At 41.9% G+C, this 27,950-nt stretch overlaps 1 protein-coding gene across 1 annotated transcript; it reads left to right on the top strand.

Moving 5' to 3' along the window:
* Nucleotides 1-31: 31 nt before the first annotated feature.
* Nucleotides 32-27,941, top strand: LOC110736615 (DNA topoisomerase 3-alpha-like). The gene is made up of 24 exons (XM_021916881.1): nucleotides 32-506; nucleotides 1,107-1,285; nucleotides 1,372-1,444; nucleotides 2,048-2,170; nucleotides 2,327-2,448; nucleotides 2,534-2,606; nucleotides 2,708-2,824; nucleotides 3,673-3,756; nucleotides 3,924-4,103; nucleotides 4,312-4,440; nucleotides 5,965-6,039; nucleotides 7,795-7,884; nucleotides 8,001-8,105; nucleotides 20,561-20,595; nucleotides 21,725-21,854; nucleotides 22,001-22,053; nucleotides 22,316-22,415; nucleotides 23,008-23,046; nucleotides 24,067-24,145; nucleotides 24,319-24,390; nucleotides 25,346-25,429; nucleotides 25,999-26,169; nucleotides 26,912-27,032; nucleotides 27,545-27,941. Exons 1-24 carry the CDS (start codon nucleotides 216-218, stop codon nucleotides 27,780-27,782), a joined length of 2,763 nt encoding a protein of 920 aa, XP_021772573.1. The 5' UTR covers nucleotides 32-215; the 3' UTR covers nucleotides 27,783-27,941.
* The last annotated feature ends 9 nt before the right edge of the window (nucleotides 27,942-27,950 follow it).

The following is a 27,950-nucleotide window of genomic DNA, read 5'->3' as shown; positions in this document are numbered from 1 at the left end:
TGCCCTACTCTGCCTAACATATCCCCAGACATTTTCAAAATTACACTATTTTTTTTTTCCATATAAACAAGTACACGTATAAATTACGAATTTACGATATGAAAAAGGCGGGAAAATCAAAGGGAACCCTCTAAACTAAACACCCAACTCAATTTCATAATCTCAATTTTATTTTTCTCCAACAAAACCCTAAACCTCGCTGCCGCGACTCTCCGATGGCCGGAAACCGCCAAATTAGGGCTTTAAATGTGGCGGAGAAGCCGTCAGTAGCAAAAGCCGTCGCCGGAATTTTGTCAAGAAATCAACTTAGGGTTAGAGAAGGAAGATCCAGGTACAACAAAATCTTCGAATTCGACTACACAATTCGAGGTCAACCTATTCATATGCTCTTCACTTCCGTCACCGGTCATTTAATGGAGCTCGAGTTTGATCAGCGGTATCGAAAATGGCATTCGTGTGATCCTAGTGACCTCTATCAAGCTCCCGTTCATAAAACTGTTCCTCAGGTTTGCCCCCGAAATCCTCTAATTTAATTTGATTATGTGAATTCAGGTTGAGTGTGATTGTTATTTGTGCAAAATAGCGCGGATGTTAACTATCTTAGTTGGTAAATGTTTTAGTTGGTTTCAAGTAGCATTGTGCAATATAACGCGGATGCTAACTAGCTTAGTTGGTTAAAGTGTCGGGGTTGGTTCCGAGACTCTGGAACTGAATCTCGTCTAAATTTATGGCCTTTGTGACTCCCTATTCATGAAAAAAATAGCATTGGTTTGTTTATTATTAACTTTTGTTGGGTATGTGGAGTTTGCAACTCTTGGATTTGAAAGGTATGTGTGGCAATTGCTCTATAGTGGGGCTTTTATAGGATTCGAGTTAGACAAATTATTTGGAATACTTGATTCAGTATGTAGGTTTCGGTCTTATGAGAATTAGGAGAAGATGAATTTAAATCGATTTTAGTTATAGACAGTTGGTATGATATATATAGAGGTATCCTGCCTTGTTCAACTTTTGCTCTAAGTTATGCTTCCATAGTTCTCTTAATTCTTAACTTATGTAATTCTAGGATGAATGGTTAATGGTCATAACTGTTGTTTATGATTTAGGACAAGCTGGACATCAAGAGAACACTGCAACAGGAAGCAAGGGGCTGCCAGTGGCTCATACTGTGGCTTGATTGTGATAGGGAAGGAGAAAATATTGCGTTTGAGGTAATTGAGGTTTGCGCAGAAGCTAACCCCAATTTGAATACATGGAGGGCTCGCTTTTCTGCTTTGATTGACAGGTATGAACCTCCATAATATGTTCCCTTACAGGGATTTATTATACCCTGGGGTTTACACTAATGGATTGTCATCTTGGAGTTATTAGGGATATCCATGAAGCAGTACAGAACCTTGTTCGACCAAATCAATCATTTGCCGAGGCTGTAGATGCAAGGCAGGTTTGTTTCTTTGTGTATTTCTTTCAAACTTCAATGTTTTGTAAATTCAATGTTATACAGATTTTCAAATGCTTTATTCATTTGTTTTTGTGTTATTGGAAACGCGAGTGGGTGGAATTGAAGCATGTTGTTGAACAACTTGTACCTATTTGCTGGTCTTCCTATATATTTCTGCTTGAGCAAGGGCTTGTAACCCTTTTACTGGTTGTTGACTTGTTGTGCTGCGAATCAATTGAACATATAACGAAAGAGTTAGAAAGAATTAACTACATGCTGATGTTGGAATGAAGATTATTTAGGTGTTTTTATTACATCCGGACATACATAGTGAACAGTCTAATGACATGGATGCCTGTGAGCCGTAGTTGCAGATTCTGGACTGGCTTTCTTTTTTCTCCCCCTTGTTTAATCGGGGGAGCCAGACTTATGTGAAGTTCAAACTCAAAGCTCTTCTTGTTTTTTATGACCTTCATAATAGCTACTGTATGGTTGAAATCGCCAAGTAATGCGTTTGGGTCATTCTCGTAGTGTTCCTTTTTTTTTTGTTTGTTTGTAGCTTCTCTCTATACCCTTTTACAGATATTATTTTCATTGCTTCTGCAGGAGATAGATCTACGTATTGGTGCTTCTTTCACCAGGTTCCAGACAATGCTTCTTAAAGATGCTTTCAACTTCAATATTGCTACTGAGGACAGAAGTCTTGTTTTAAGTTATGGTCCATGTCAGGTAGTGCCACCTGTTGCTGCATTAGCTCATCCCTATTCCATTGGTCATCTCGCATGTATGCATGTCCTTTTGTCAGCCTCCTCTTCTCCCCCTCTTCCTCTCCCTCTCCCTCTCCTTATAATTTTTTTGACATAGAATCTCTATTGTCATTTGTAGTTTCCAACACTTGGCTTTGTTGTGGAAAGGTATTGGGAAATACAAGCACATGAACCGGAAGAGTTTTGGACTATCAATTGTTCTCACAACTCAGAGGAAGGAATTGCAAATTTCAGTTGGATGTAAAATTTGTCAGCATCTCTCTAGTTTTGTCGTTCTGTGTAAAATTTATAACTATCAAAGATTAAATCTTGAACTGTTTTACAGGCGTGGCCATATGTTCAACTATACCTGTGCAGTCATCATCTATGAGATGTGTGTTGAGGAACCAATTGCTACTGTGAGTAAAATGATTTTAATTGGCTTTCGTAGCAAACTGTTTAGAATTAAGTTGCACTCAACAGTTTCATGAGCTGATTATTCACAAAATGCTAATGCCAGGTTACAATGGTTAGACAGCAGGAAAAACTAAAATATCCTCCTTACCCGTTAAGTACAATTGAACTTGAAAAACGTGCGTCACGATACTTCAGATTGAGTTCAGAACACACCATGAAGGTACGTATGGCCAGGAGTACTGTTTATCATAATTGATCTTAGAAGAAATGTATTGTCAAATAATATTTCAATCCTGCTAATTTAAGAGATTAGAGTAGCAATACTGCAAACTTAATATAATTTACAGAAATGGCTGGAAATTTTTGAAGGATTGTCTGTTAAAGGGGAGAATTAATCAAATATTTTTTCTAGATTTGTTTTATTGTTCATGTCATAGTTGAGTAATGTGCTTAATTTGTTTTTTGTCGCTGTATTGTTGATGACATTTTATTTTACTACCAGCTAATATTTCCATTAATCTTTATCATGACCACTATGTCAAGAAGGCATTTGCACTTTACATCCAATTTACTACTACATGGAATTAAAAATAGAGGTGCACTCAAATATTTAACTGAATGACTTGCTTGTCTCTTTTTCTTTGGACAAAGTATTCTGGTTTGAAATAGGATCCCTGGTATGACTATAATCCTGGCTCACGAGCTCCTTAGGACTTAAGCTGTACACTTTTTGTTGGCCTGCCTAAAATTCCATTATCTTTTTATTCAGATGTAAACTTCCCCATATTCTTATTCATTTTGAATATTTCATCCCTGAAGATTTACTAACATATCCATTCTGCTATAAATGAGTGCTTTCTTGGCTGCTTTGGTCTGAAGTGTGGATGTGCAAGTTCAAAGTCATCTTAGAACTTTCCAATTTTTTAGTCTTACCAATGTATTATGCTGTATCATGGACCCTCTAAACGGTGAAGTAAAACATGTTTGCTAGATTAGTGACTGTATGCTGGTTCTATTGTCTACAAAATCACATCATTTACTTTCTAAAATTTCTGCTTGTCTTCTCAGGTGGCAGAAGAGCTATACCAATCTGGTTTCATTAGCTATCCTCGAACTGAGACGGACTCTTTCTCGGCTAGGACTGATCTGCATGTTGGTAACTCTGATCTATCTTTTTATTTTTTATTAAGTCATCATTTCTCGCTAGAAACATGACATCTTCATATGCACCAACGTATTGTTTCTTTCTCTTGCTTTGCTTTCTGCAATTTTGATTTTGTTTATGAATTGATTAGAAATTTTTAACCTCCAAAATTTAGGCAATTGTGCAAGAACAACAAGCGCATCCAGTATGGGGTATCTATGCACAACGGTTATTGGACCCTGAGGCAGATCTTTGGAAAAATCCTGGTAGTGGTGGCCATGATGACAAAGCTCATCCACCAATTCATCCTACAAAGTTTTCTGCTGGGGAGTCTGGATGGAGCCAGGACCACTATGTTAGTTCCCTTATATTACATTATTACCTTATTGTTTGAAATTGTAATAGTAATCTTGTTATAAATTGCATGCACTGATTTTAAAACTTGTCTTTTCACTATTCTCAAAAATGTGAACGTTGATGTGTAATTATTTAAGGGTGGCTTTGAAGCTTTATTATTTATTTAAATACATTATTCTGATTTTTGCGTGCTCCCATGTTTGCAGAAAGTATATGAGCTGGTTGTTCGCCATTTCCTGGCTTGTGTCTCACAGCCAGCTGTGAGCGCTGAGACTACAGTAGAAGTTGATATAGCTGGTGAAATGTTTTCTGCATCTGGAAGAGTGATCCTTGCTGTAAGTTTGTAGTTCATTTTTCTTTAAAATATTTAGACCTAGATACAAGGAATAGCTTTAAATATGATATTTCCAGCTTGCGCTTCTAGTTACTAGCAAGAAGATAAAGCCGCCATGCTAGGCAGTAGGTGACGTTCGGATGCTGTAATTGCCTGTAAAACTTAGTTTGGTTAGTCCTTCTCAAATTGTCTGTAGTTTATAGAACCCGAAGTTCATTCAAATAAACATTGTTGCCTCTTTCTTATTGATGTAAGTGGGAGATCAATTTTTAACTTCACAAGATGACAATGATTAATTAAATTTATGCCAAAATTGCTTTTATTTCCTCTCCCCCTTTTTAAACATCATATTTAACTTTGGCCTTAAAGTGTTCACGGCACCTTGATGAAATTATTATGTTTTACTCCCTCTATTATTTCTAATTGCCTCAGTTTGGATTTTTTGCACTATTTACATTATCCACTTTGATCATTGTTGTGGGTATTTGTTGGAATCGTATCAATATATAGTTTTTGAATATCACTATTTTATAATACTCATTGATAATAAAAAAATTACTCCCCCCATATCTATTTAAGCGCATCGCTTGTTGGTGCACAAAGTTTTAGATATTTGTAAATAGTGGGTATTTTAATGTTTAAGTGGATGAAATTGACAATTATATATATTGATATAAAATGCATGGGAGGGTATTTTATTCTAAGAATTGATAATGTGAGTATGTGTGGGGATCATGGGAAGAGAGAAATAATAAAGAATAGCAAGTGGGGCTAGTGGGAGGAAAGATATTATATAATATAGAGAGATAGTTCCATGTAAGGAAGTGATGCACTTATTCAGATACGGCCATTTAAAGTTAGTGATCACTTATTTAGATACGGAGAGAGTTACATTGACGTACATGCTCAGAGAGATTACATTTGTGTAACACACTAACACATATTCCCTCTATATTCTTTTGATTTACACATTTTTTTTCACACTCTTCAATACACATCTTTAATCGTCAGTATTTTTAATTTATCAAAAATTAAAAGTTACTTATTGGAAACTGCACATTAAGAAGATTTAAGCAAGACACCCCACGTGATTATGTTTTTTGTTGCATATTAGTGACAATTTGTAGTCAAATTTTGAACACTTCCAACTGGGATTACAGTAAAAGGGTAGATCTTTCGGAATCAGAGGGAGTATAGTAAAAATAGAGCTTAGTTGGTGGCTTGGTGCAAGAGAAAGTATTTTGACTCTTTGTGTTGAGCTTGGTAACTTATGCTGACCTAATATACCATTTTCAAATAATCCGTATCCTGGCAAGGGCCTCTAATGATATATTGAGCATACTTGAATCTTACTGACTTGATTGGTGATGTAGACATGTTTGCTTCTACAAGCAATATTTTTTTCAACTCTTTTCATGTAAATTTTGGTAGCTAGCTGGAATATGGTATGAGACACGTGTCTTGATTATGATATTGACAATAAAATTTCTTTCATTACTAACTGTCCTGCTTACTTGCTTTGCAGAAAAATTATTTGGATGTCTACCGCTTTGAAAGTTGGGGAGGTTCTATGATTCCAACTTATATGTTTGGACAACAGGTTGCTCTTCAATCTTCACCAGATATGTCTCAAAGTCATCCTGCATTTATAATTTTATATCAACTGTTTTATAGGTTCTGTCATGAACATATTAAGATAGCTGAATATGTTACTTTGAAGGATTTATAGATCAATCATTAGATTTTCTGTATTGTCCACAGATCGCTGAGATTTTTTCCAGCTTATTTATCAATAAAAAGATGAAATATTGATGAGAATTAAGATGCACTTGAAGTAGGTGATTTTGGATGGAGGTTTGGATAATAATTTGATGAGTTTTAAATTTTTTGAAATATTGCTTTGTATCTCGATGGGATGGAGTGTTTGTCAGAAGGAAGAAAATTTTCATCATAAATTGGCATATGTTAATTACTACGTATTTACTTTGGTGTTGTTGGGCTCTAGAAGCCGAAAAGGAAAAATAGCTTTTCAAAGAGTTGTGAGCCTTTTATGAAAAGCTGTTCTTAGGTAATTTTGAAAGCCTTGGTTACATTAGCCCAAAAAAGATTGCATGATCGGTTTTACAGGGGGTGATGTCAGAAAGGGTTTTCCCTACTGTGTAAGACTGTAGGAGTAATTTTGAAGCTAGATGATTATAATTTTCATTAAGTTAGGTTGTTTGAGCACTCTTGAGAAAATAAATATGAAATTTGGGAGTTTCATATTATCATGCGGTTGAAAGGTATTTGTCATTTTGATTCTCAAGGAGGATTGTCGTTTAATTCAGAGTTTTATTTCAAGCACCATGACTTATGCTTAAGGCTCTTGCCAAGAGGCAGCTTGATATTCTGTGATTTCAAGAGAGGAGGTATGAGGGGAATTCTTTTTAGTTTATCTTTTTGAAAGAAATTCAAGGTTCAAGACCTTTCCTTATCGTACTTTTAAGGTATTTTTAAAGTGAAAGGTGATATGAAACAGATTGACGGATGTTTGTAAACTGATATGAGTCAGCAGTCATTGGAAAAATTAATATGCTTAGTACTCTCATGGGTCCATCAGTAATGGGTTTGGCTTCATCTTCTATCTTGATATTAGGCAAGGCTGGGGAATTTTACTCAAGCACTTCACCTTCTAGTGATGAGTTGCATTCAACAAGAGTCCTATTATGTCGTAAGATCTTTGTAAATTCTATCTCCAATCTTGTCTCCAATTGTGATGGGAATCTGGTGACTTGCAGATTTCGTGAGAAGAAAGGTCATCAGATTCCCATTACAATCTTTCCCAGGATGGTAATAAACTAATAACTCCCTATGCCCTTTCTTCTCACAAAATCTGCTAGTTACTAATTATTTCCGAAATTAATTAAATGGAAGGAAAAAGACATAATAATTATGATCCACATTAAAATGCTTAATTTTCCAATAAGAAAAATTTCAAACCGTTATGTTTAATATATCAGGGGCCTAAAAATAATGTATTCAGTGTTAGTGGTAATAATATCTAACCCAAAGCTCCCATAACAATGATTGGAGCATCGGACATTTATACCTCTAAGAATAAATAAGGGCATAACTGAATCAGAATTAGTTGTGACAATTATTATGGTACAGTAGAATCGCTTTAGAAGATCATATTCGATCCCTTCTAATTGTTGTCATTTCATGATAGGAAGGAAATCATTTAGTTTAATGACTATTGGAAGTTTTTATATCTTATATGTCTATCTACCAATCAGGCAACCATGGTGCTAAGAAATGGTTTCCACCTTTATGTTACCTGAAAATGTTATCATTACTTTGAGATTTCCTTTTGCAGTTTACTCCAACTACGTTGACTTTAGATTCAGGAGTGACCAGACCACCTCCGCTCTTAAGTGAAGCTGATTTGCTGAGCTGCATGGATAAAGTGTGTGAGATTAATAGTATAACTTATATACGTTAAATCTATTTGTTGATTTATAATGTTACATGATGTATATATATATTCTTAATCATTAATTATGCATCATGGCCATCATATAGGCAGGAATTGGTACTGATGCAACCATGCATGATCACATCAAGAAGCTGTTAGATCGTTTCTATGCTACGAAAGATGCAAATACTCGTTTTTCGCCTACTAATCTAGTGAGTGATCTTTACCTTATGTTTTATCATTTTTGGATTGGTTGCTTGACCTATATTATTTTCTCTCAATTTCCTCTGCTCTAGCTGTTTGCAAAATCCAGCTACTCTTATCGCTATCAAAACTAATTTTGCTGTTCTTAATTTTGAATGCCTAGATTAAGAGCGGAAATCAGTGCTGTGTGGCTTTTATTTAAAATCTTATATGTACTTTATATTTAATGCTTATTATGCTTGGACTTTTTGTAGAATCATTTTCCTAGTCACGACACAGGTGGGTTTGGGGGAAATAAATTGGGAGCTGGTTTCCACAACAAACTCTTAAGAAAGCAGTTATTAAGATTATTCTGGGGTATTGTTTGGAACAGATACTAGAGCTACTTACAATGACATGTGAGTGATTGGTGTTGCTATGTATAGTGTTTCGGGGTTTTTTGATGTGTCCTGCGGGAGAGTTACAATTCCAAGAATGCCCTTCGACGCCTGTGCCTGCAAAATCACGAAGACTCCTGGGGGTAGGAGCTCCGCCTCCGACGATCAAGTTAGTAAAGATACGGGAGGTAGAATGCACGTAATGTAGAAGTTACTTCTCGCGTAATGGGAGAATTCTGCAATTAATATTGCTCGGGGTAAGTGTTTTTCTTTTTGAGGAGTATTCAATGTGAACAACAAATGTTCCAGCCTCCCATTAATGAGGGTCCTTCCACTATTTATAGTGGGGAAGGGATGGTTTCCCTTTTAGGGTTTAGAGGACACGTGTCAGCAGAGGATTGGAGCCCTGCTGACCAACGGATGGATGCCACGTGTCACTAGGCCATTGGGCCACGTGTTTAGGGTATTTTTACCCCAAACATTTGCCCCTCACTGGTGCTGACGTGGCAGGGTGCCACGTGGCGCCGGTGAAAGGTTTTTTTTTTTTTTTTTACAACTCTTCAGATTCTTTTTGAAGGATGGAAAAGCAGAAGGCGAAGAGTCACGACTTTTCACCTTCTGGGACAAATTCTATAAATAGGAAAAGATGTCCCCCGAGCTCTCATTTACAAACTTTGCCAAATTTCTGAAAATTTGAGAGCAGCCGGCAATTTGAGAGTTGAGAGCATTCGGAGTTGAGATTCGTTGAGAGCAACCGGTCTACAGACCGTCTGGGTCGTTGCAAGCTAGCCAAAGGTTTTCGAGAGGGTAATCCGAGAAACCCAGCCGGATTTTGAACCGCCTGCGTCTTCGCAAGCATCCCAAAGAATTTCCAGATTTTCTTCTAGGTACCGTCTCTATTCTTTCTAGCTTTTTCATGTATTTCCGTTTGAGTCTTTTACTCGCATTTTTGTTCATTGGTCCCATAAGTAGATGGACCCCTTATACCCATACCCGGAACCTAGCTGTGAACTCAGCCGGTTTATTAGTACGGCTGAGTCTAGAACTGGGTCTGCCGCCTCTGTTCTTTGGGACAACCCTTTTTCAACACCCATATCGACCGACTCTGTGTCTGTGCAGGACACAATGGCCAGAATCCGGTCTACTGCCAGAGATCCCAACTACAGAAGTGGGAGCTCAGATGAGCAGCCGCCTGAGGTCCCAGCTTCAGGCGGTGAAGTAGAGCAAGGAGAGGTAGAGCAGAGAGGCTCACCCGGGGGCGCTCCTAGCACCCCGGGTGATAGCATTTTAAACGAAGAGACTGCTCCCCTCCAGGAGACCAGAGAGCAGGTAGGCTCTGATAAGGAGGTCTCCAACTCCCCAGCCGGCTCTGATGCCGGTCACGTTCAAAGTAGCAGTAGCAGCTACTTAACCGAATCTGAGGATAGCGAGGAGGTGGAGAGGCCTTCTTGGGATAATAGGAACGATCCTCTCATGATCGCCGTCTCCTCTAAGGACCGCGAGCTCATGCGGGCTGCGCTGCCAGATTTTATCAAACGGCGGCCGCTGGGGGGTGACTATACAATAAAAATCCCGGCTGCTCTAGGAACAATATGGTGGGAGGATGGACAACCGAACGCGAACGCTTGGTTCGGGTGCTACGAGGCGGCCTTCGTGGCCGGAGTCCGCTTCCCTCTCCACGACACAATAAAAGCCATACTTAGGGGGTATGGCCTAGGTCTCTGGCAATTAACCCCCAACTCATGGGTAAATATTTTAGGGTATATCGCCGCCTGCGAGATGCAGGGCCTCAACCCCGGCTGGGAGGCGTTTGCCCACATGCATTACTTGAGTAGGAGCCCAGGCGGCTGGAGAGCCTGGTATACCTTGACCACCCAGCCCAAATACCTTATGACCTTGGACAAGCCATCCAAATGGTCGGACTGGAAGCACCGGTTCTACTTGGTTAAGGCCCCAACTACGGCAGAGAACAGAGAATTCCGGATCTACAACCGGAAACCAGAACTCTTGGGGACCAAGTGCTGCCTGCCCCCTGTCCCGGAGGATGATAGAGAGACCATCCTTGACTCCGGGTTTTTTGAGTTAGTTCCTGACACCCTCTCATCCGGAGAGATAGTAAGGGTACCTAGAAACTGGGTGCCCAAACATGAATTTTTTAGGGACGAATGCTTCTTGTCCGCTTGTGGTCTAAGCAGCATGTTTAAAAAACGTATGTATTCGGAACTCAGCCGGTTTCTTTCGAACCGGATGCTTTTATTTCCTTGCTTATTTATTATTCTAACCGTGTGCCTTCCTCTGCAGAAGAAGCCAAGAAAATGCTGCCCATCGAGAAGACACCGGCTAGGTCGGCTGCCGACATCTGGAAAGCCAATCTCGAGAAAAAACTTGCTGCCCAGGCGGCGAGGAAGGTATAACCGTCTGATCCTTCTCGTTTATTTCAATCCTTTTATCCCATAACTTATATTTTTCTCGTTTACAGGACGGGAAGCAAATGCCCCGGTCCCTTCAAAAACAGGTCAGGCCTCCGCCGACCCAACAAGAGTCTGCATCCAAGGTGCAGAAGACAGCCGACCGGCAAACTACCGGCGGCAAATCAATAAAGGTCCAAGGCGGGCCTGGATCTGCGGATGTGCTTTCTGCCATCCCATTGAGGACCGCAACCGGTCCCTCTGAAGGCCGTTCGGGCCGCCAAGGTAACTTCGACCTTACACTGCTTGACCTGCCCATGCGGGTCAAGTCTTATTCACAGTCTCGATCGCAGCCGGGGGATTCTCCAATCAGCCGGCAATCTATAGGCAGAGCATATGCGAGTTTCTCACCGTCTGTTTCTGGTGCAGATAATTCTCCCCGCTGGCCGGACGGGGCACAATATGCCCGGGCCATGCTGAAAGCCGTCCCCAGGGACGAGAAGGAGGCGATCCCTGGGATCAACTCCTTTAATGCCGACCGGGTGCTGGTCGACCTGGCCGACGTATGCTCCAACAACCATGCGGTAATTTTCTTGACGTGCATTTTTAAATATGCAGTATTAACCGGCTGTAATTTTGCAGGCTATGCTGCGCGTAGAGAGGCTCAAACGAGCTTATACCCGCAAGTCTGAAGAGGTAAGGAGAAGCAAACGGGCTGTTGATGACGCCCATAATGTTGCTGACTACTCTTTCTACATGCATGGCTTAGAATCTAAATCTATACGCATGGAACAGGCGGAGAAGACCAAGGCCCTCCAACAGCAGATTGATCAGCTGAAAAACCAAGTTGACCAACTGCAGGCGTCCCTGGATGATGCCAATAAAAAGTTGGAGGTCCAACGGCTGAGCAAGGCGGAGACTGAAAATGGCCGCCTTGCCAAAGAGAATGAGCGCCTGCGCAAAGAGGCGGCTGCTGCCAATGAGAACTTCAAGGCCACCTTGGAGTCGGAGCAGGAGAGGCTCATTGAAGAGAATGAGCATGACTGTGCAAACCGGATGCAACGGGCGTTTTCCCTCATCCACCCGGAGGCGGACTTCACCGTCTGGGAACTCGCCTTCAAATATTCTGATCTTGCCATTCTGGCCGAGGAGGCGAATGAGCCAGGGTCCGGACCCTATGACGCTTGGGTTAGGGAGGAGATTGCGCGACGGCAGGCGGAGGCTGCTGAAGAGGAAGAAGTTGTTCCTGAAGCCGACGCAGCCGCTCACCCTGATCCAACCCAGAACCAACCGGAAGAGGACCGGTTCACTGTTCGCCTGGAGTAGCAACTACTTCCCGGCCTGCGCGCCTTGCATTATCTTGTAATAGCACCGGATGAGATGGGCTAAGCTGTAATAATTTTTATTTTGAATATTAACATTTTCACCGGCTGAGCCGGCTTTTGAATGCTTTTTATGTTTCTGCACTTCAATACTAGAATTCTTGTTATTTTTTTATACATATTTCTGCGAGGATAACCAAAAGAACCCCGCCGGTAACACTACCGCTTGGGTCTTCGCAAACAGCAAAGAAATTTGCAAGGGTTGCCAAGAGGACCCCACCGGTAACACTGCCGTCTGGGTCTTCGCAAACTAGGCGAAGAAATTTGCAAGGGTTGCCAAGAAGACCCCACCGGTAACACTGCCGTCTGGGTCTTCGCGAACTAGGCGAAGAAATTTACTAGGGTTGCCAAGAAGACCCTACCGGGAACACTGCCGTCTTTGTCTTCGCAAACTAGGCGAAGAAATTTACTAGGGTTGCCAAGAAGACCCCACCGGTAACACTACCGCTTGGGTCTTCGCAAACAGCAAAGAAATTTGCAAGGGTTGCCAAGAGGACCCCACCGGTAACACTGCCGTCTGGGTCTTCGCAAACTAGGCGAAGAAATTTGCAAGGGTTGCCAAGAAGACCCCACCGGTAACACTGCCGTCTGGGTCTTCGCAAACTAGGCGAAGAAATTTACTAGGGTTGCCAAGAAGACCCCACCGGGAACACTGCCGTCTGGGTCTTCGCAAATTAGGCGGAGAAATTTACTAGGGTTGCCAAGAAGACCCCACCGGTAACACTGCCGTCTGGGTCTTCGCAAACTAGGCGAAGAAATTTACTAGGGTTGCCAAGAAGACCCCACCGGTAACACTGCCGTCTGGGTCTTCGCAAACTAGGCGAAGAAATTTCGACCCAAAACCAAACCGGATGGCGTCTGGGTAATTGCCCCTGGATAGCGGTCTGGGTCTTTGCAAGCCAGGCGACTATCCATATGATATAGCTCGAATATACACTAAGTGCCAACATTAGATTCGGGAGCCAGTCGGTTTATACTGAATTACCGGTCGGGACTTCGCAAAAGGATCACGCCAGATTAGGATGTCCATTCACCGGTTGGGCTTTTGCAAGCATACCCCTGAATGAATTATGGCCTAGACCAAATGTTTTTAGGCCTGCTCTTAGAGAGTCAGGCGGCGGTATTGAGTACCGGCTGTCCTTCCAAAAAGTGAGCCGGCTGCAAGTTTGGGGTTGCTAGCCTGCCCTTTTTTGGTGCGAAGGACCGTCAGGCGGATTTGTCCGCCTGTGTGATCGCTTAGAACAATTTACCACCCAAATGGGAGATGTTCTCTTCGATGAATTCACCCGTATGGGTGTCACCGGATGAAAAAATTAGTTACTGGTGCCGCTTGTGGTAGGCACAAGACATGGCGGCTGTATACAAAATTGAATGTAATTCTCATTAATCATTTGAAAATTTTCAAAAGATGTACAATACTTAGAAGTAGTATTTTTTGAGGTTATCTACATTCCAAGTTCTAGGCAACTTTCTTCCGTCTGGAGTTTCCAGGCGGTAAGTGCCGTCTCGTACTTCTTCAAAGATCCGGTAGGGTCCCTCCCAATTTGGGGTTAATTTGCCTTGTTCATTGGCCCTACCGGTTGCCTCCATTTTGCGAAGCACAAAATCTCCTTCTTTCAAAGGTCTTTTACGAACCCGCTTGTTGTAGGCTCTAGTCATACGCAGACGGTAGATCTCATGACGCAAGGCAGCATTCCCCCTTCGCTCTGGAAGAGCGTCTAATGCCAACCGCATGGCTTCCCAGTTAGCCTCCTCATCATATAACATAATGCGTAGAGTAGGCTCATAATGTTCAATGGGAAGAACTGCTTCAGTGCCGTATGTCATGAGAAATGGGGTCTCACCGGTTGCCCCCTTTTCGGTTGTCCGGATAGCCCAAAGGACATGAGGTAATTCCTCTGCCCATAGTCCACCGGCTCTTTCTACTTTCTTCTTTATCCCGTCTGAGATCAACTTGTTAAAAGCCTCAACTTGACCGTTTGCCTGAGGACGGCCAACGGATGCAAAACAATGGGAAATTCCTTGGTCTCCCAACCAGGTCTTCAGGACAGGCGTTTCGAACTGCGGTCCGTTGTCGAAAACCATGGACATTGGAACCCCGAACCGGGTGATGACGTTTCTCCATATGAAAGAAATCACGTCTTTCGTTTTAATCCCTTTTACCGCCTCTGCCTCAACCCATTTGGTGAAGTAGTCTACTGCTACAAGAATGTAGCGGCGGCCGCCTGATGCAGGCGTATAAGGTCCCAAAATGTCCATGCCCCATTTAGCAAACGGAACCGGACTATGGATTGCCCTGAGTTCTGTTGCCGGTTGATGTATCAACTTAGCGAATTTTTGGCACTTGTCGCATCTCTTTACTAGATCCATGGCATCCGCTTCAAGAGTGGGCCAGAAGTACCCTTGCCGTCTGGTTCTTCTGGCCAGGGACCTGCCGCCAATATGCGAGGCACAAAACCCCGCGTGCAGATCTTCCAAAACTTCTCTCCCCCTATCCGGGGTTACACATTTCAAAAACGGCTGCAGGTATCCCTTCCGGAGGAGTTCCCCTTGATGCATAACAAAACTTGAAGCACGCTTCTTGAGCGCTGATGCTTCTGAAGGGTCATCCGGCAAGGTACCATCCGTCAAAAAGGACCGGATGGGATCCATCCAGGTAGCAGTTCTGTCCAAGACTCCAATGGGATCATTCTGAATACTTCGTTTTTCAATGACTTCCCAAAAGACCGTCCTAGGAGCATCACCGGAGGCTGATGATGCCAACTTTGAGAGGGCATCCGCCTGATTGTTTTCAGACCGGGGCACCTGTCGCAGATGAAATTCATCGAAGGACCCAACCTCCTCTTTGACCGCCTGCAAATATTTGATCATAGCCGGATGGGTGGCTTCGTAGTCACCAAGGTATTGGCTAACGATCAGCTGTGAATCTGAGGCGTCGACCTTTCTTGCACCGGCTGCCTTACACATGCGCAATCCGGCTAGCAGGGCTTCATACTCTGCCTCATTGTTGGAGGCTTGGAACTTAAACCGTAGTGCATATTCAAACTTATCCCCTTCCGGGGAATGACAGATAACACCTGCACCACAGCCGTTCACCGTAGAGCTGCCGTCTACAAATAACTTCCAGACCTGATCAGGGTTTTCCGGGGGCACCGGCCTAGTCATCTCGACAATAAAGTCGGCAAACGCCTGACCTTTCACTGCCCGCCTGGGTTCAAAAGTTATCTCAAGGCCTTGTATTTCAACAGCCCACTTGATCATTCTACCGGATGACTCTATAGCAGTCATCGTACGCTTGAGCGGCTGATCTGTGTATACCACAACCGGATGTTCCAAAAAATAAGGCTTCAACCGCTTGACTGCTACGAATAAGGCCAACCCAAATTTTTCGATCATGGGGTACCGGAGCTCAGCATTTTTAAAGACATGGCTGATGAAGTACACCGGCAGCTGAATGCCGTCTCTCTCAGCGAGGAGAACGACACTAAGGGCGTGATCAGAGACGGCTAGGTACATGTACAGAACCTCCCGGGGTAGGGGGCTCACTAGCCTTGGCAAAGAATGCAAGTGCTGCTTAAGCCTCTGGAATGCCGCCTCTGCTTCTTCACCCCATTCAAACCTTGACCTCTTCCTGATTGCCTGGAAGAAATAGAGGCACTTGTCACCTGACCGGCTGAGGAACCTCCCCAATGCCGCCAGACAACCGGTCAACTTCTGGACCTCTTTTACAGTGCGGGGAGACTTCATGTCAATTACCGCCTGTATTTTTTCCGGATTAGCTTCGATGCCTCTTTGGTAAATCAAGAATCCGAGAAACTTCCCAGACTCAACACCAAATACGCATTTCTTTGGGTTAAGCATGACCCGGTGCCGCCTGAGTGTGGTGAAGGTTTCTCGCAGGTCTGCTAGGTGATCCGTCTGTAGCTTGGATTTGACTATCATGTCATCGATATACGCCTCTACATTCCTGCCAATCTGGTTGATAAAAACGGTGTTTATCATGCGCTGGAATGTAGCCGGTGCATTCTTCAACCCAAACGGCATCACCGTATAGCAGAATAACCCCTGATCAGTGACAAAAGCCGTCTTCTCCTGATCTTTCTTCCAGAGGTATTTGATGGAAGCCGGAATAAGCATCCATAAAGCTCATAAACGCATGGCCGGCTGTTGAGTCGACTAGGCTGTCAATCTTTGGAAGCGGGTAGCTATCTTTTGGGCATGCTTTGTTCAGATCTGTGTAATCCACACACATCCGCCAAGTACCGTTCGGCTTCTTTACTAGAACGACATTTGCCACCCAATCCGGGTAGTAGCATTGCCTAATGAACCCAGCATCCAACAGCTTTTTGACCTCAGCCGCTGCCGCTTGAGATCTTTCTCCACCATGATCCCTCTTTTTCTGCCTAACCGGCTGCTTTTTGGGATCTACGGCTAGCTTGTGGACAGCAAGATCCGGGCTGACGCCTGACATCTCTTCCACTTCAAAGGCAAAGATGTCTTTGAATTCCTTCAGCAGCTGGAGCAAGCCTTCTCCCAACCGTTCGAAGGCTACCGTCCCGACCTTGACTGTTCTTTCAGGACGGCTGTCATCTAGGATGACATCAAGGCAGTCACCAGCCGGCTGAGGTCGTTGGTCATCTGACCTTTCCCCGGCTAGTGATTGTTATTTCTCCTTTTTGACGGGTGCCAGTTGGTCCGCCTTTCTTTTCATACCGGCTGCCCTTGGAGCCGGGACTGCTGGGTCGCAGTTATCAATATCTATGGGCTCGCCCTGGCCGGCTGCACCCATAGTTGTCTTGACGTCAGAGAGATAGCACTCTCTTGCCGTCTTCTGGTCCCCGCTTAGGGCACCGACTGTACCATCATCCTTTTGAAATTTGACCAACATGAGGGACGGGATGATGACAGCCTTAGATGCGTTGAGGGTAGGACGGCCAAATATCATGTTGTAGGCGGACAGCTCCTCCACAACTAAAAACTTGACTATCATGTGGCGTCCTTGCCCCTTTTCACCCAGCCAGATCGGAAGATCTATGCTTCCGACCGGATGCACAACTCCACCCCCAAAACCGACTAGTGGGTGAGGAGCCTGGTGCATGTTACCGGATGTGTACTTGAGCTTGGTCAAGCACTGATAACTGATTAGGTCAGACGAGCTCCCGGTGTCTATTAGGATTCGGCCAACCTTCTGGTTGGCAACCTTGCATTCGATGACGATGGGGTCATCATGAGGCCGCCTGACCTTGCCCCGGTCCTTTTCAGAAATAAGGACCTCAGGAAAGATGTCTTTCGACGCCTGGCCCTCATCCACTGAGTTGATCATGATGTTGTCTTTGGTGCCCCGGATGGTAGGACCCCCTCCGGCAAAACCGCCTGCTATTGTGAAGATGGTCTCTTCATCCGTCTCGGAGTTTGCTGGCCGGTTTTTGCCGCCTGCCCTTTCTTGGCCTGGGTATTACCCTTAGCCTTGGGTAGGTAGGATTTTAGGGCCCCCTCATCTGCCAGACGGTCCAATAGCCGCCTGAGGCTATAGCAGCCATCGATGTCGTGGCCGACATCCTCGTGGTATTGGCAATACTTGCTCTTGTCCCGTTTATTCACGGGGCTTTTCATTTCAGCCGGTTTGTCGAGAGACATCCGGTCTTTGATTTCCAGGAGGATGGTGGAGCAATCTTTTGCGAACTCGTATTTGGGAGCATACGATTCTGACTTCCGCCTGATCTTCTGGGCCGGCTGTCCTGATCGGTCAGCTGCCCAAACCCCTTTTCTCTTTTCTTCCTTTCTTGCCGGCTGATGCTGTTGCCGGCTCTCTTTTTTGTCAGACTTTTTATAATCTGACGGCTGCTTGACAGCACAAAGCTCCGTCGCCTGTATATAGGCTTCAGCTTCAATTAACGCCTCTTGGAGGGTAGCAACCCTCTTCCGGACGAGGTCAAACTTAAAGGTCGACCCATCCTTCAGACCTCGAAAGAAGTCTGTATAGGCCACTTCGTCTGATAGTCCTGGAATCTGAATTCTCATCAGATTGAACCGTCTGACGTATGACCGGAGGCCCTCCCGGTCGCCCCTCAGCTGTATTGCCCCTAGGTCGAGGCTAGTCTTTTTGGCAGGAATATTCATTGAGAAATTTGACGTAAACAAGTACGCCAAAGTTCGAAAGCTGTTGATGCAACCGGCTGGTAGGTTACCAAACCACCGCTGGGCTATGCCCTTGAGGGTAGCCGGGAAGCATCGACACCAGACGGCATCATCTAAACCCTGGAGGTACATGAGGTTAGAGTAGGCCATTAGATGGTCTTCTGGGTTGGTGGTGCCGTCATAGGCCCCCACCAAAACATTCTTGATCTTAGGCGGCTGTGCCGCCTGGGTTATCTCTGGTGAGAACGCCGTTGGCTGTTCCCCCAAATTTAGCAGGCGCAGCTGCCAGTCCGTGGGTTGGAACGGCTGCTGCGCTTGCCCACCGAAAAGACCCGGTGACATAAAAGGGGATCCACCCAACCCATTCGGTGTGCCGAATAGGCCAGGCTGGATCACTTTGGGAGAGACCGGGCAGAAGCTTCGCCCGTCTGGCTCCCAAGGTTCGTTCCCGTACGCCTGTGTGAGACGTCATGGAAACTGTCCGGGAAGGTCGACGTTGAGGCCGACGCAGACGCCCGACCTCGCTTCTCTTGGAGAAATGTGCGGGCGTCTGAGAATGTTTTCTTGGAGCCATCCGGCTGTACGTGCCGGATGGCCTTTCGCAGCTCCCCTTGAGGAAAACGGAGTCTGCTTGGATCAAACCTTAAGCCCTCCCCCTCCTTTGGCTTGGGATGAGGGGTAGGAACTCGTTCTTTGACCCTTCTTTGGAGTAGCTGACCGGATGAGGCTCTTGATCTCACCCTTGAAACTATTCATGAAAGACATGAGTTCGTTTCTTGTAACGGGGGCTGAGCCCTCCACCGTTTGGGCAATTCCAGCCGGTTGCCCGGCTGGGTTGCTGGGAGCAGCTTGGCTGATTTCCCGTTCTCTTCTATCTTTAGCACGAGGGTGCTTCGTTCTGAAAGACCCATCCGGGGCCACATATGTTTCAATTTCGTCTCCACTTTCATGGTCCGTCTGGACCTCAGGCTCGACCACAGGCCGTTTGCCCTGATTCGGTGACACAGTATCAGAAGTCATCTTAGAAGTACTCTCCCCACAGACGGCGCCAAATGTTTCGGGGTTTTTTTGATGTGTCCTGCGGGAGAGTTACAATTCCAAGAATGCCCTTCGACGCCTGTGCCTGCAAAATCACGAAGACTCCTGGGGGTAGGAGCTCCGCCTCCGACGATCAAGTTAGTAAAGATACGGGAGGTAGAATGCACATAATGTAGAAGTTACTTCTCGCGTAATGGGAGAATTCTGCAATTAATATTGCTCGGGGTAAGTGTTTTTCTTTTTGAGGAGTATTCAATGTGAACAACAAATGTTCCAGCCTCCCATTAATGAGGGTCCTTCCACTATTTATAGTGGGGAAGGGATGGTTTCCCTTTTAGGGTTTAGAGGACACGTGTCAGCAGAGGATTGGAGCCCTGCTGACCAACGGCTGGATGCCACGTGTCACTAGGCCATTGGGCCACGTGTTTAGGGTATTTTTACCCCAAACATATAGTATCATAAGCTCTGTAGTTACTATGCAAAGTGTATCCTAATGGTTAGAGCACCCTTGTTTATGTAAGCGTGAGTTTGCTATCTTGCTTCCATGCTCATACCAGGAGCTCATATGTGCGAGATTGGTACTGTCTGATGGGATTAGTGTTACTAGATCAAAACATATTATTTTTTGAAGAGAAGGTTTAATGGTTTTATTTCTTTCCTGTGCAGTTTATCTTATGCCTTGCTTGATGATTACGAATTTGCATTATCATGCCAATTTCTAACATATAACTTTACTGAGCTTTCTTTTATATTTTTCTTTCTGTACTTGCTGGCCTGTTTAAATCGGGTTGGATTTAGTTTGTTTTCCTTATTTGTGTATATGTTACTCTTTCTAACCTCATCTATGTCAAATATTCCTCCTAAGTAGCTTGTAGTGAATTTTGGGTTATTCCAAAGAAGAAATGTACATAAAAGAAAAGATGAGAAATAAAGGTAACAAGTGTCTTCCAACTTTTGCTGACAATTCAGTATATGCTTTTTAATTATCTAATATTTTCCCTGTTGGGGCCTATATTTTCAACATGAAGATTACTTTATTAGGAAAATAGGCTTTCTGTTAACTTTTTCCAGGTTCTTTGATTTTCAGCTTTTAATTATTTCGAATTATATTTTGCTTCAGGGCGAATCATTGGTTATGGGATATGATGACATGGGGTAAGTCAATTGCTCTCACAAGTTTCACTAACCATCTACAAGTATATTTAATTTATATACCTAGTCTTATCTTGAGTCTCTTGGGGGAATTTCAGTCGGGAAACGATAGTAAATATAGGGACTCATTTGTTTATACCTTGTTGAAACTGAGTAAATTAAAAGTATAAATCATTTACCCACTTGAATGACATAAGATCAAATATTGGTTCATAAAGCCGACCCCATCTTTGGGATTAAGGTATTAATATTATTATTGTTGCTGTATTTACCCACTCGGACTCTTTTTGTTAGACAAGAATTATAATTCTCCGCTCCCATCCCCTACTAGAGGAAACCCCTTTGTCCAGGGAATTAAAAGAAATTTTAAAAATATATTCACCTACAACCATGGGACCATGCAACCACCATTGACCACCTTCTTCTCCATCGTATTTCCACCCGTTTCCTCTTCTGTACTGGCTACTAGCTCACCCCTTACAAGTTACAACTTGTTTACTTTGCCATATACTGTATTACTAAAGACGCTAAAAAGAGGATTTTATGACCAGTGATGACAGCCAGATTTCTTGGCAGCAATTCTTGATAATGAGTATGGTGGCACAGTTGGAGTCTTAACACATTCACTGATGTATGATTATTCATCTATTGTTTCATCCTTGGAACATTGTTAAATGATTAAACCCCTTGCTATTCCTCCTAAAATGGTGCCCCTTACATGTTTTAGGGTTGGTTCTAGTTATTCTTCTTACCTCCCTTTTGGTAGGCGGTAAATGGCCGTGACAGTGATCATATGCCATCCCCAACTTTTTTCTTCAATTTTTTTCCGTTACCATCCAGTACCACTTTGGAGTTGGTATTGAGTGGTAATGGACATAAATGAAGAAAACTACATGTTTGGGGGGTGGAGTCCCATAATGGGCTTTCCATGTGACTTTAATGAGTTTAATCTCAGAAAACATATAAATTTATTAGTGTTGCCATCATTTATTATCTCCTACTTATGGGCTGTAAAGTTTGATACTTAATTCAATAGATTTCGGTGGCAAAATGCATTCAATCCATGGTTTTTCTTACTCTCTTTTTCGGATGTTAAATTGTCCATCCTTGTTTCTTGTGTTTTCGTATTCAGATATGAGCTCTGGAAACCTTATCTCAGATCCAAGATGGAGGATGATATGAGGGCTGTTAGCTTAGGAACCAAGAGAAAAGCAGAAATTTTGGCTTCATGTTTGCAAGAAATGAAAGCTTGTTTCTTAGATGTAAGTGTCTGTGACCCTCAAATAAACAGCATCTGTATGCTTTTGCACCATTTCATTGAACATTTTGCAATTTATGATGTGTGTTAATATGATTTTTTCTTACGTAAATTATGAATTTTTTGGTGCTTTTTTGAGGGAATTTGCAGGCTAGGGTGAACAAAGTTAAACTCTTTGAAGCCATGGAAATATTTTTTGACAGGTACAACCTGCATACCAAAAAGTTCGTTATACTTTGATTATGTAAAGTAAAGGAACATCTAAATTGCAGTTTATTGTTGAGTGCACTGTGTTTCTTATTTAGTGCTATATCTTAATGTTTACTACTCACTTATTTGTCAATGCAATGTTGATTAAATTGTGGGTTGGTCTATGACAGGTTACACTTTTATTGTCTGATGGAAGGAGTATTCCTCAAGTTGGTGTCCTTGCTTTGATTAAGTTTTTTTTCTTCTTCCCTGTAGAACTAATAGGTCTGGGGCAGAAGAGCAGCAGACAGTTGGTGGTGTTGTTCGCTGCTGTGGTCTTTGCCATCAGGCTGATATGGCACTGAAACGTAAACCGGTGAGAAATAAAAAAAAAAAATTATCTCTTTTTTAGGCATAGTTTGTGTTTAGATTGTACTTATCCCTCTTTTCAGGGTGACTTTTCTTGTGTTTTGCAGTGTTTCACTAAATCATTTTGTGTGGGATTTGACAATTAAAGAAATCATGACAAAAAAAATGCATGCAATTTATTCTATCACATGTATGGAAATGGAATGAATCCGTGAAAGGACGGGCACCGGATTGTGCCACTTACCCTGAACCCTTCATGGTTGCATCGAGCATGCCATATAAATGTAACAGAAGGCAGTGCATTACATTGCCCTTGCAAGCCTTGATTTGACATATTTGTTTTTGTTGTTAGCCAGTTTCGCATTCTGGTGATGCTTAACATATACCCACAACCATCAATTTCCTTATGGGATGATGTCTATGAGTCTGTGATTCTGATATGCTCTGATATGTGCTGCTTACAAGTCACTTGGAGTGCTTTTTCACTATAGAGGCTTTGTCAGCTGCTAATAGGATAAAAGATTGCTGATTTGAAGATGGCAGCTTTTACAGAATAAAATATCAATTTTGTTTATTCACTGTTTTTTCCTTGTATGCAGGATGGAAAATTCATGGTTTCGTGCTTGGGCTTTCCTCTGGTAATTATGTTTTGTATGGTGGTTGGAATCTTGAATATTTCCATTTACTCATTTAATTAGTGAACTTGAAGCCTGGAACTGATCAAAGTAAAAGTGTTCTTTTTTTAGTTGCACGGGAATTGTCTAACTGAGTGGATCTTTGTCATTGTTGCAAATATTCTTGTGATCGTACTTTTTGTCCGGCTCTAGTAATCTATGACTGCAATTTATCTATTCATGGAACTATGGAAGAGCCTTTATGAAATTACCAGTAAGGTTGGGCATTTTGACCTCTGGACTGCACCATATTTGAACGGCTGTCTCTTGTCTTAGATTCATGGTATAATTTGAATTGACTTTGTTTTCTTTGTCTTTAAGGCTTGAGGTTTTGATTATCCACACTCACTACTTCATTAATCTAGGCTTGTAGCTCGTTGGAGTCTGTCAACAAGATGCCATAATTCCCTTCCTGTATACACCCTCTGTCCCTTTATGTTTTTCACACTTTCATTATATGATGTCTCAAGATTAACACTTCTTTTTAGGATATAAAAATCACCTTTAATTTTCTTAAAAAAAAAAAAAAAAAAAAAAAAAAAAAAAAAAAAAACCTTTTGGGCACAAAATTTAATTGATGCCTTTTTTTTTATTTCCTGCTCCGTAAGATTGCCGCAAGCTCCACTAGTCCACTTTACGCTTTTTAATATTTTAACTATCCCATGCTATTCCCGGTCTATATTATCGCCACAATATTTGTGCCAAATCCTACTTTGAAATGTAAAAAGGCTTCTCGGCAGAAGAGGAGTGCCAAATCCTACTGTGAAACATAATAAGGCTTCCACAAAGAGGTGTGCCAGTATCAATTTTATGAGTACCAAAATCTTTTCTCCGAAGGGAATCAATATTCCATGTTCTGTACTAGCTCTTCAAACTTGAACCTTTTATCGTGATCTTTCATGATTTTTTTCTTGTTGCTATACTCATCCATTATGGAGATTTTGTTTCAGGCAAGTACTAATTGGACTTTGCTGCAATTTGCAGTGTAGAAATGTTGTTTGGCTACCTGGATCTATATCAGAAGCAACTGTGACCTCTAATATATGCAACTTGTGCTCTCCAGGTTGTTATAAATTTTGAATTGTGTAACCATGTGTGGTCAATTAGGAGATTGTATAGACTGTTGATCCTTAGTACTCTATTTTTTTTTTTTTATTTAATTTTTCACCTTATAGAGGGCTACCTTTTCAGTTTTCACATTTGCATAGCGTATCGCTAATCACATATTGCATCCAGGTCCAGTGTTCTTAATACAGTTCAAGTTTCGGCAGTTGGAAATTCCTCCAAATTACAGTGTGGATCATTTAGGTACATTTTATGCCAAGATATTTTGCAATTTATTTTTTCTGTTTTAGGTGATGATCCTTCATCACATTAAGCTTAGGGAGATACAAACCTGAGGAGTTTTAAAGGGAGTAATGTTATGTATCTATTGGTACATAACAAGGGCATAATGGTAACTTAGTACAACAAAAAGGTGATGAGACCACATATTATCACTGTAATTTTTAGGTTTTAATTGTACCACTAGTCATTTTAGTACCATAACAACTAATTATTATACCATTACACTCCAATGGCATGATTTCACAACCTAGTGGTATATATATTAGCTTCATAAGTATACCATTGTAACAATCTTTAGGACAATTTTAACCATTTACACTACTATTGTACCAACAATGGTACATTTCACATCTCAGTGGTACCAAATGTTACTTTTTAAAATATTTACGAATTGTCATGTTATGTACCAAGAAATATATAACATTACTCCATTACTACTTCCTCATACAAACCCGTACTACTTTCAGGAGAAAAGTGGAAGAAACCATTTTTTTGGAGCAGAGGGATGATGGTGTGGGGAGGAGAACTAGTCTCTTATTTAGATTGCACAAAGAAGAGAGAAAGGAAGAGTTGCCTTTTCCTTATTGAAAGGATCTGATTTATTAAAAGGGAAGGGATATGGATCTCTAACACTGATCTCTACTATTCCTTGCCTTCCCATTGAACGTAGCTATGTTTCAAAAAAGTTTAACTTATGAATTTCCTCCTCGATTTTCCTCGTCCAAAAACACTGTAACTGGACTAACTGATATAATTTATGAATTTCCTCCTCAATTCTCCTCATCCAAAAACACTGTAACTGGACTAACTGATATATTGCATACAGTATATATTTATTATCATCAACAATAAACTAGACCTTTAAAAAGAATTTTTTGTGAACCACTGTGAATACTAATTCAGAATATCCTCTCAGGCTGTGTTGGTGGATGTGATGACACACTCAGGCAGTTAACAGAAATATGTGGAACTGGTCCTCGCAATCTTTCTGGGACATCTGGTATGTTGTGTCTCTTTATATTGCTATATTTAAGGTTTATTATTCTTCCTAGAATTAAGAATGCCTGTAGGTTCTTCTACAATACAATGCTCTACAGTTTAATGTTTGTGCTGTACTTGTTGTCTCCAAAGATATTCACGTATTGAAAACAACAACTTTTTCTTATAGAAATAAGGCTGTATACATCTGACGTAGTGACCCCTCCCTCACCTACCCTAATCCTGATTTGGGTGGGAACCTCTATTAGGGTAGTTGAGTTGGTGATGATTATTACTCACTTTTAGTTATTTCAATGGAAGATTACACAATGAATTGTGATAATAATTTTTCTTGAAAGGTTATTGGACATCCTTGCTTCATCCCCTTGAAATTCCCTATGTTTTGTTCCCTTGCTTGCTAGAATGTCTTAATGCACACATATATGGATTTAAATAATCTATGTAACTGTTTGTATGAAGAGGGGGGGGATGTTGAGAGGATTGGATGGGTGGGGAGGAATTATCTAGAAACTCTTGCTTCCTGCTTTCGCATATGATCTGTGGTTATCAGACTGTTTTCTTTCCATTTAGCTTCAGTGCGAGGACAAACTCCAACCACCACTTCTGCAAGAAATATGGCAAGTAATGTGCAGTGTGGTGTCTGCTCCCACTGTAGACAGACAGGGCATAGTTCGAATGATTGCCCTTCCCAGGTCTCAACATCTGGACGTGCTAGGTCTCGAGCAACAAATCACACTGATGGTATGGTGATTGTATTACTTTTTTATTCCCCTTCTTCAAGCTTTTAACGTACTGATCATGCTTTTCTATTGCCAGCCAAACTTGTATGGTCTGTAGTTAATGACTAGATATCCTTACGGCGTGTCTTATAATAATTGGTAGGCAGAGCATTCTCTTCTTCCTGGATGGCTAGTCCAATAAAAAAAATAAACCTTTTGGTCATTTTTACAAATTTATGGAATGATGATAGTTTTCTGGCTTTGTTTACATCAAGCTTTTTACAACTTCACTGTGAGACTATTTTATTAGCTTCTTTCTGGATGCATCAAGACATTGTAATTGCTTTCTTCAGGTGTCAAGTGTAATTTGGAATTTGATCTTTGTTGCTTCTATTTGTTTTTAATGCTTTTATATTTTCCATGTGGAATGATGACAGTTTTCATCATTGGTTCAAGTGTAAATTCGTACTGTGTACTATTCTCGTCACTATTTAATGAAAACAAAATAATAATCTCCTTTGTCAAAGAGGTTCAACCTGCGATTGCAAAATAATTAACCAAGAAGTTATTAGGGAATAATGAACAAAAACAATGATATTTGAATGTCAAATTTGAGTGATAGAAGTCTATTCTCACAAGATTCAAGGGTCTATTCCAAGTGGTGCTTTTGTATAATTTAGTGTCTTAAATGTTCTTAAAATCAACTTTTGCTAATGTGGATATTCATAAACTGTTTTCTGACTTTTAATGCTCTGCTGTTACAGAGAGTTCCTCAGTATCATGTAGTTCGTGTGGAGAACCCTGCGTATTGCGAACAGCAAATACTGCAAATAATAGGGGCAGAAAGTTTTATTCATGTCAATCTCAGGAGTGCAGATTTTTTGTGTATGTACCGAATCTCAAATTTGTGCTTAAGATATTCTGTTTTCCCAGTTTTTTGAATGGTGAGTTCCTGAACCTGCCTTGTCCCAAGGCCCAGTATCCCCACCAAGACCCTTTTTTCCCTTCCAAACATTATTAAGATGGTGTGGGCGTCTGGCTGTGTCAGTACTTCTTCATGTGTAAATAACAGCTGCCCGTTTTTATTACCTCATAGGCCTTAAGCAAGTCACCCACCAAGATTTGGTTAGTGGGTGTCTCATATGCAGTCCTATTCTTATGTAGACCCTTATTTCAGAATGTGATTGACTGATAAGCTTCAACTTTTATCCAAACCAGATATATGCAAACCACTAGGTGCAGCACACTTATAGATTTTATCTAAGGAAATAGTATAAAGAGGGAGCTTTTATTTTTTGTTAGGTTATTAGGTTTTTGCTCTTGTACAATATAGTTGTCAAAGCCTGCTATCCAGTTCTATGCATACACCTAAATGTTTTTCTGTTACCTGAAATCAGATGGGAAGATATGGTTGATGGTGGCGCTGGAGGACAGAATGCTTTGCATACCCATGGAAGAGGCTCAAATGCTACATCTGGTAGACGGGGTGGTCGAGGTAGGGGGCGCCGTGGTGGGGGTCGTGGAAGTGATACGACTTTCGTTTCAGCAACAGGTGAACCTGTATCCGGAAGAAGATGCTTTACTTGTGGTGATCCATCTCACTTTGCAAATGCTTGCCCAAACCGTGGCATATAGGTTGTGTTTTTCCAGATAATCACTGCAGTTAGATCATACATCCTGTAACTTATCCAGTATTCTGTGTATAATGTGTAATCCAAATTTACTGGCAAATCTATGATTCAAAATTATATCATGTACACTCTATGCTTATAATAGATTATGGTTGGAGGGTTAGCTCATAAT

This window comes from Chenopodium quinoa, unplaced genomic scaffold (assembly GCF_001683475.1).
Source record: "Chenopodium quinoa cultivar QQ74 unplaced genomic scaffold, ASM168347v1, whole genome shotgun sequence".
Taxonomy (NCBI): Eukaryota; Viridiplantae; Streptophyta; class Magnoliopsida; order Caryophyllales; family Amaranthaceae; genus Chenopodium; species Chenopodium quinoa.
This window is presented reverse-complemented; position numbering and strand designations above follow the sequence as displayed.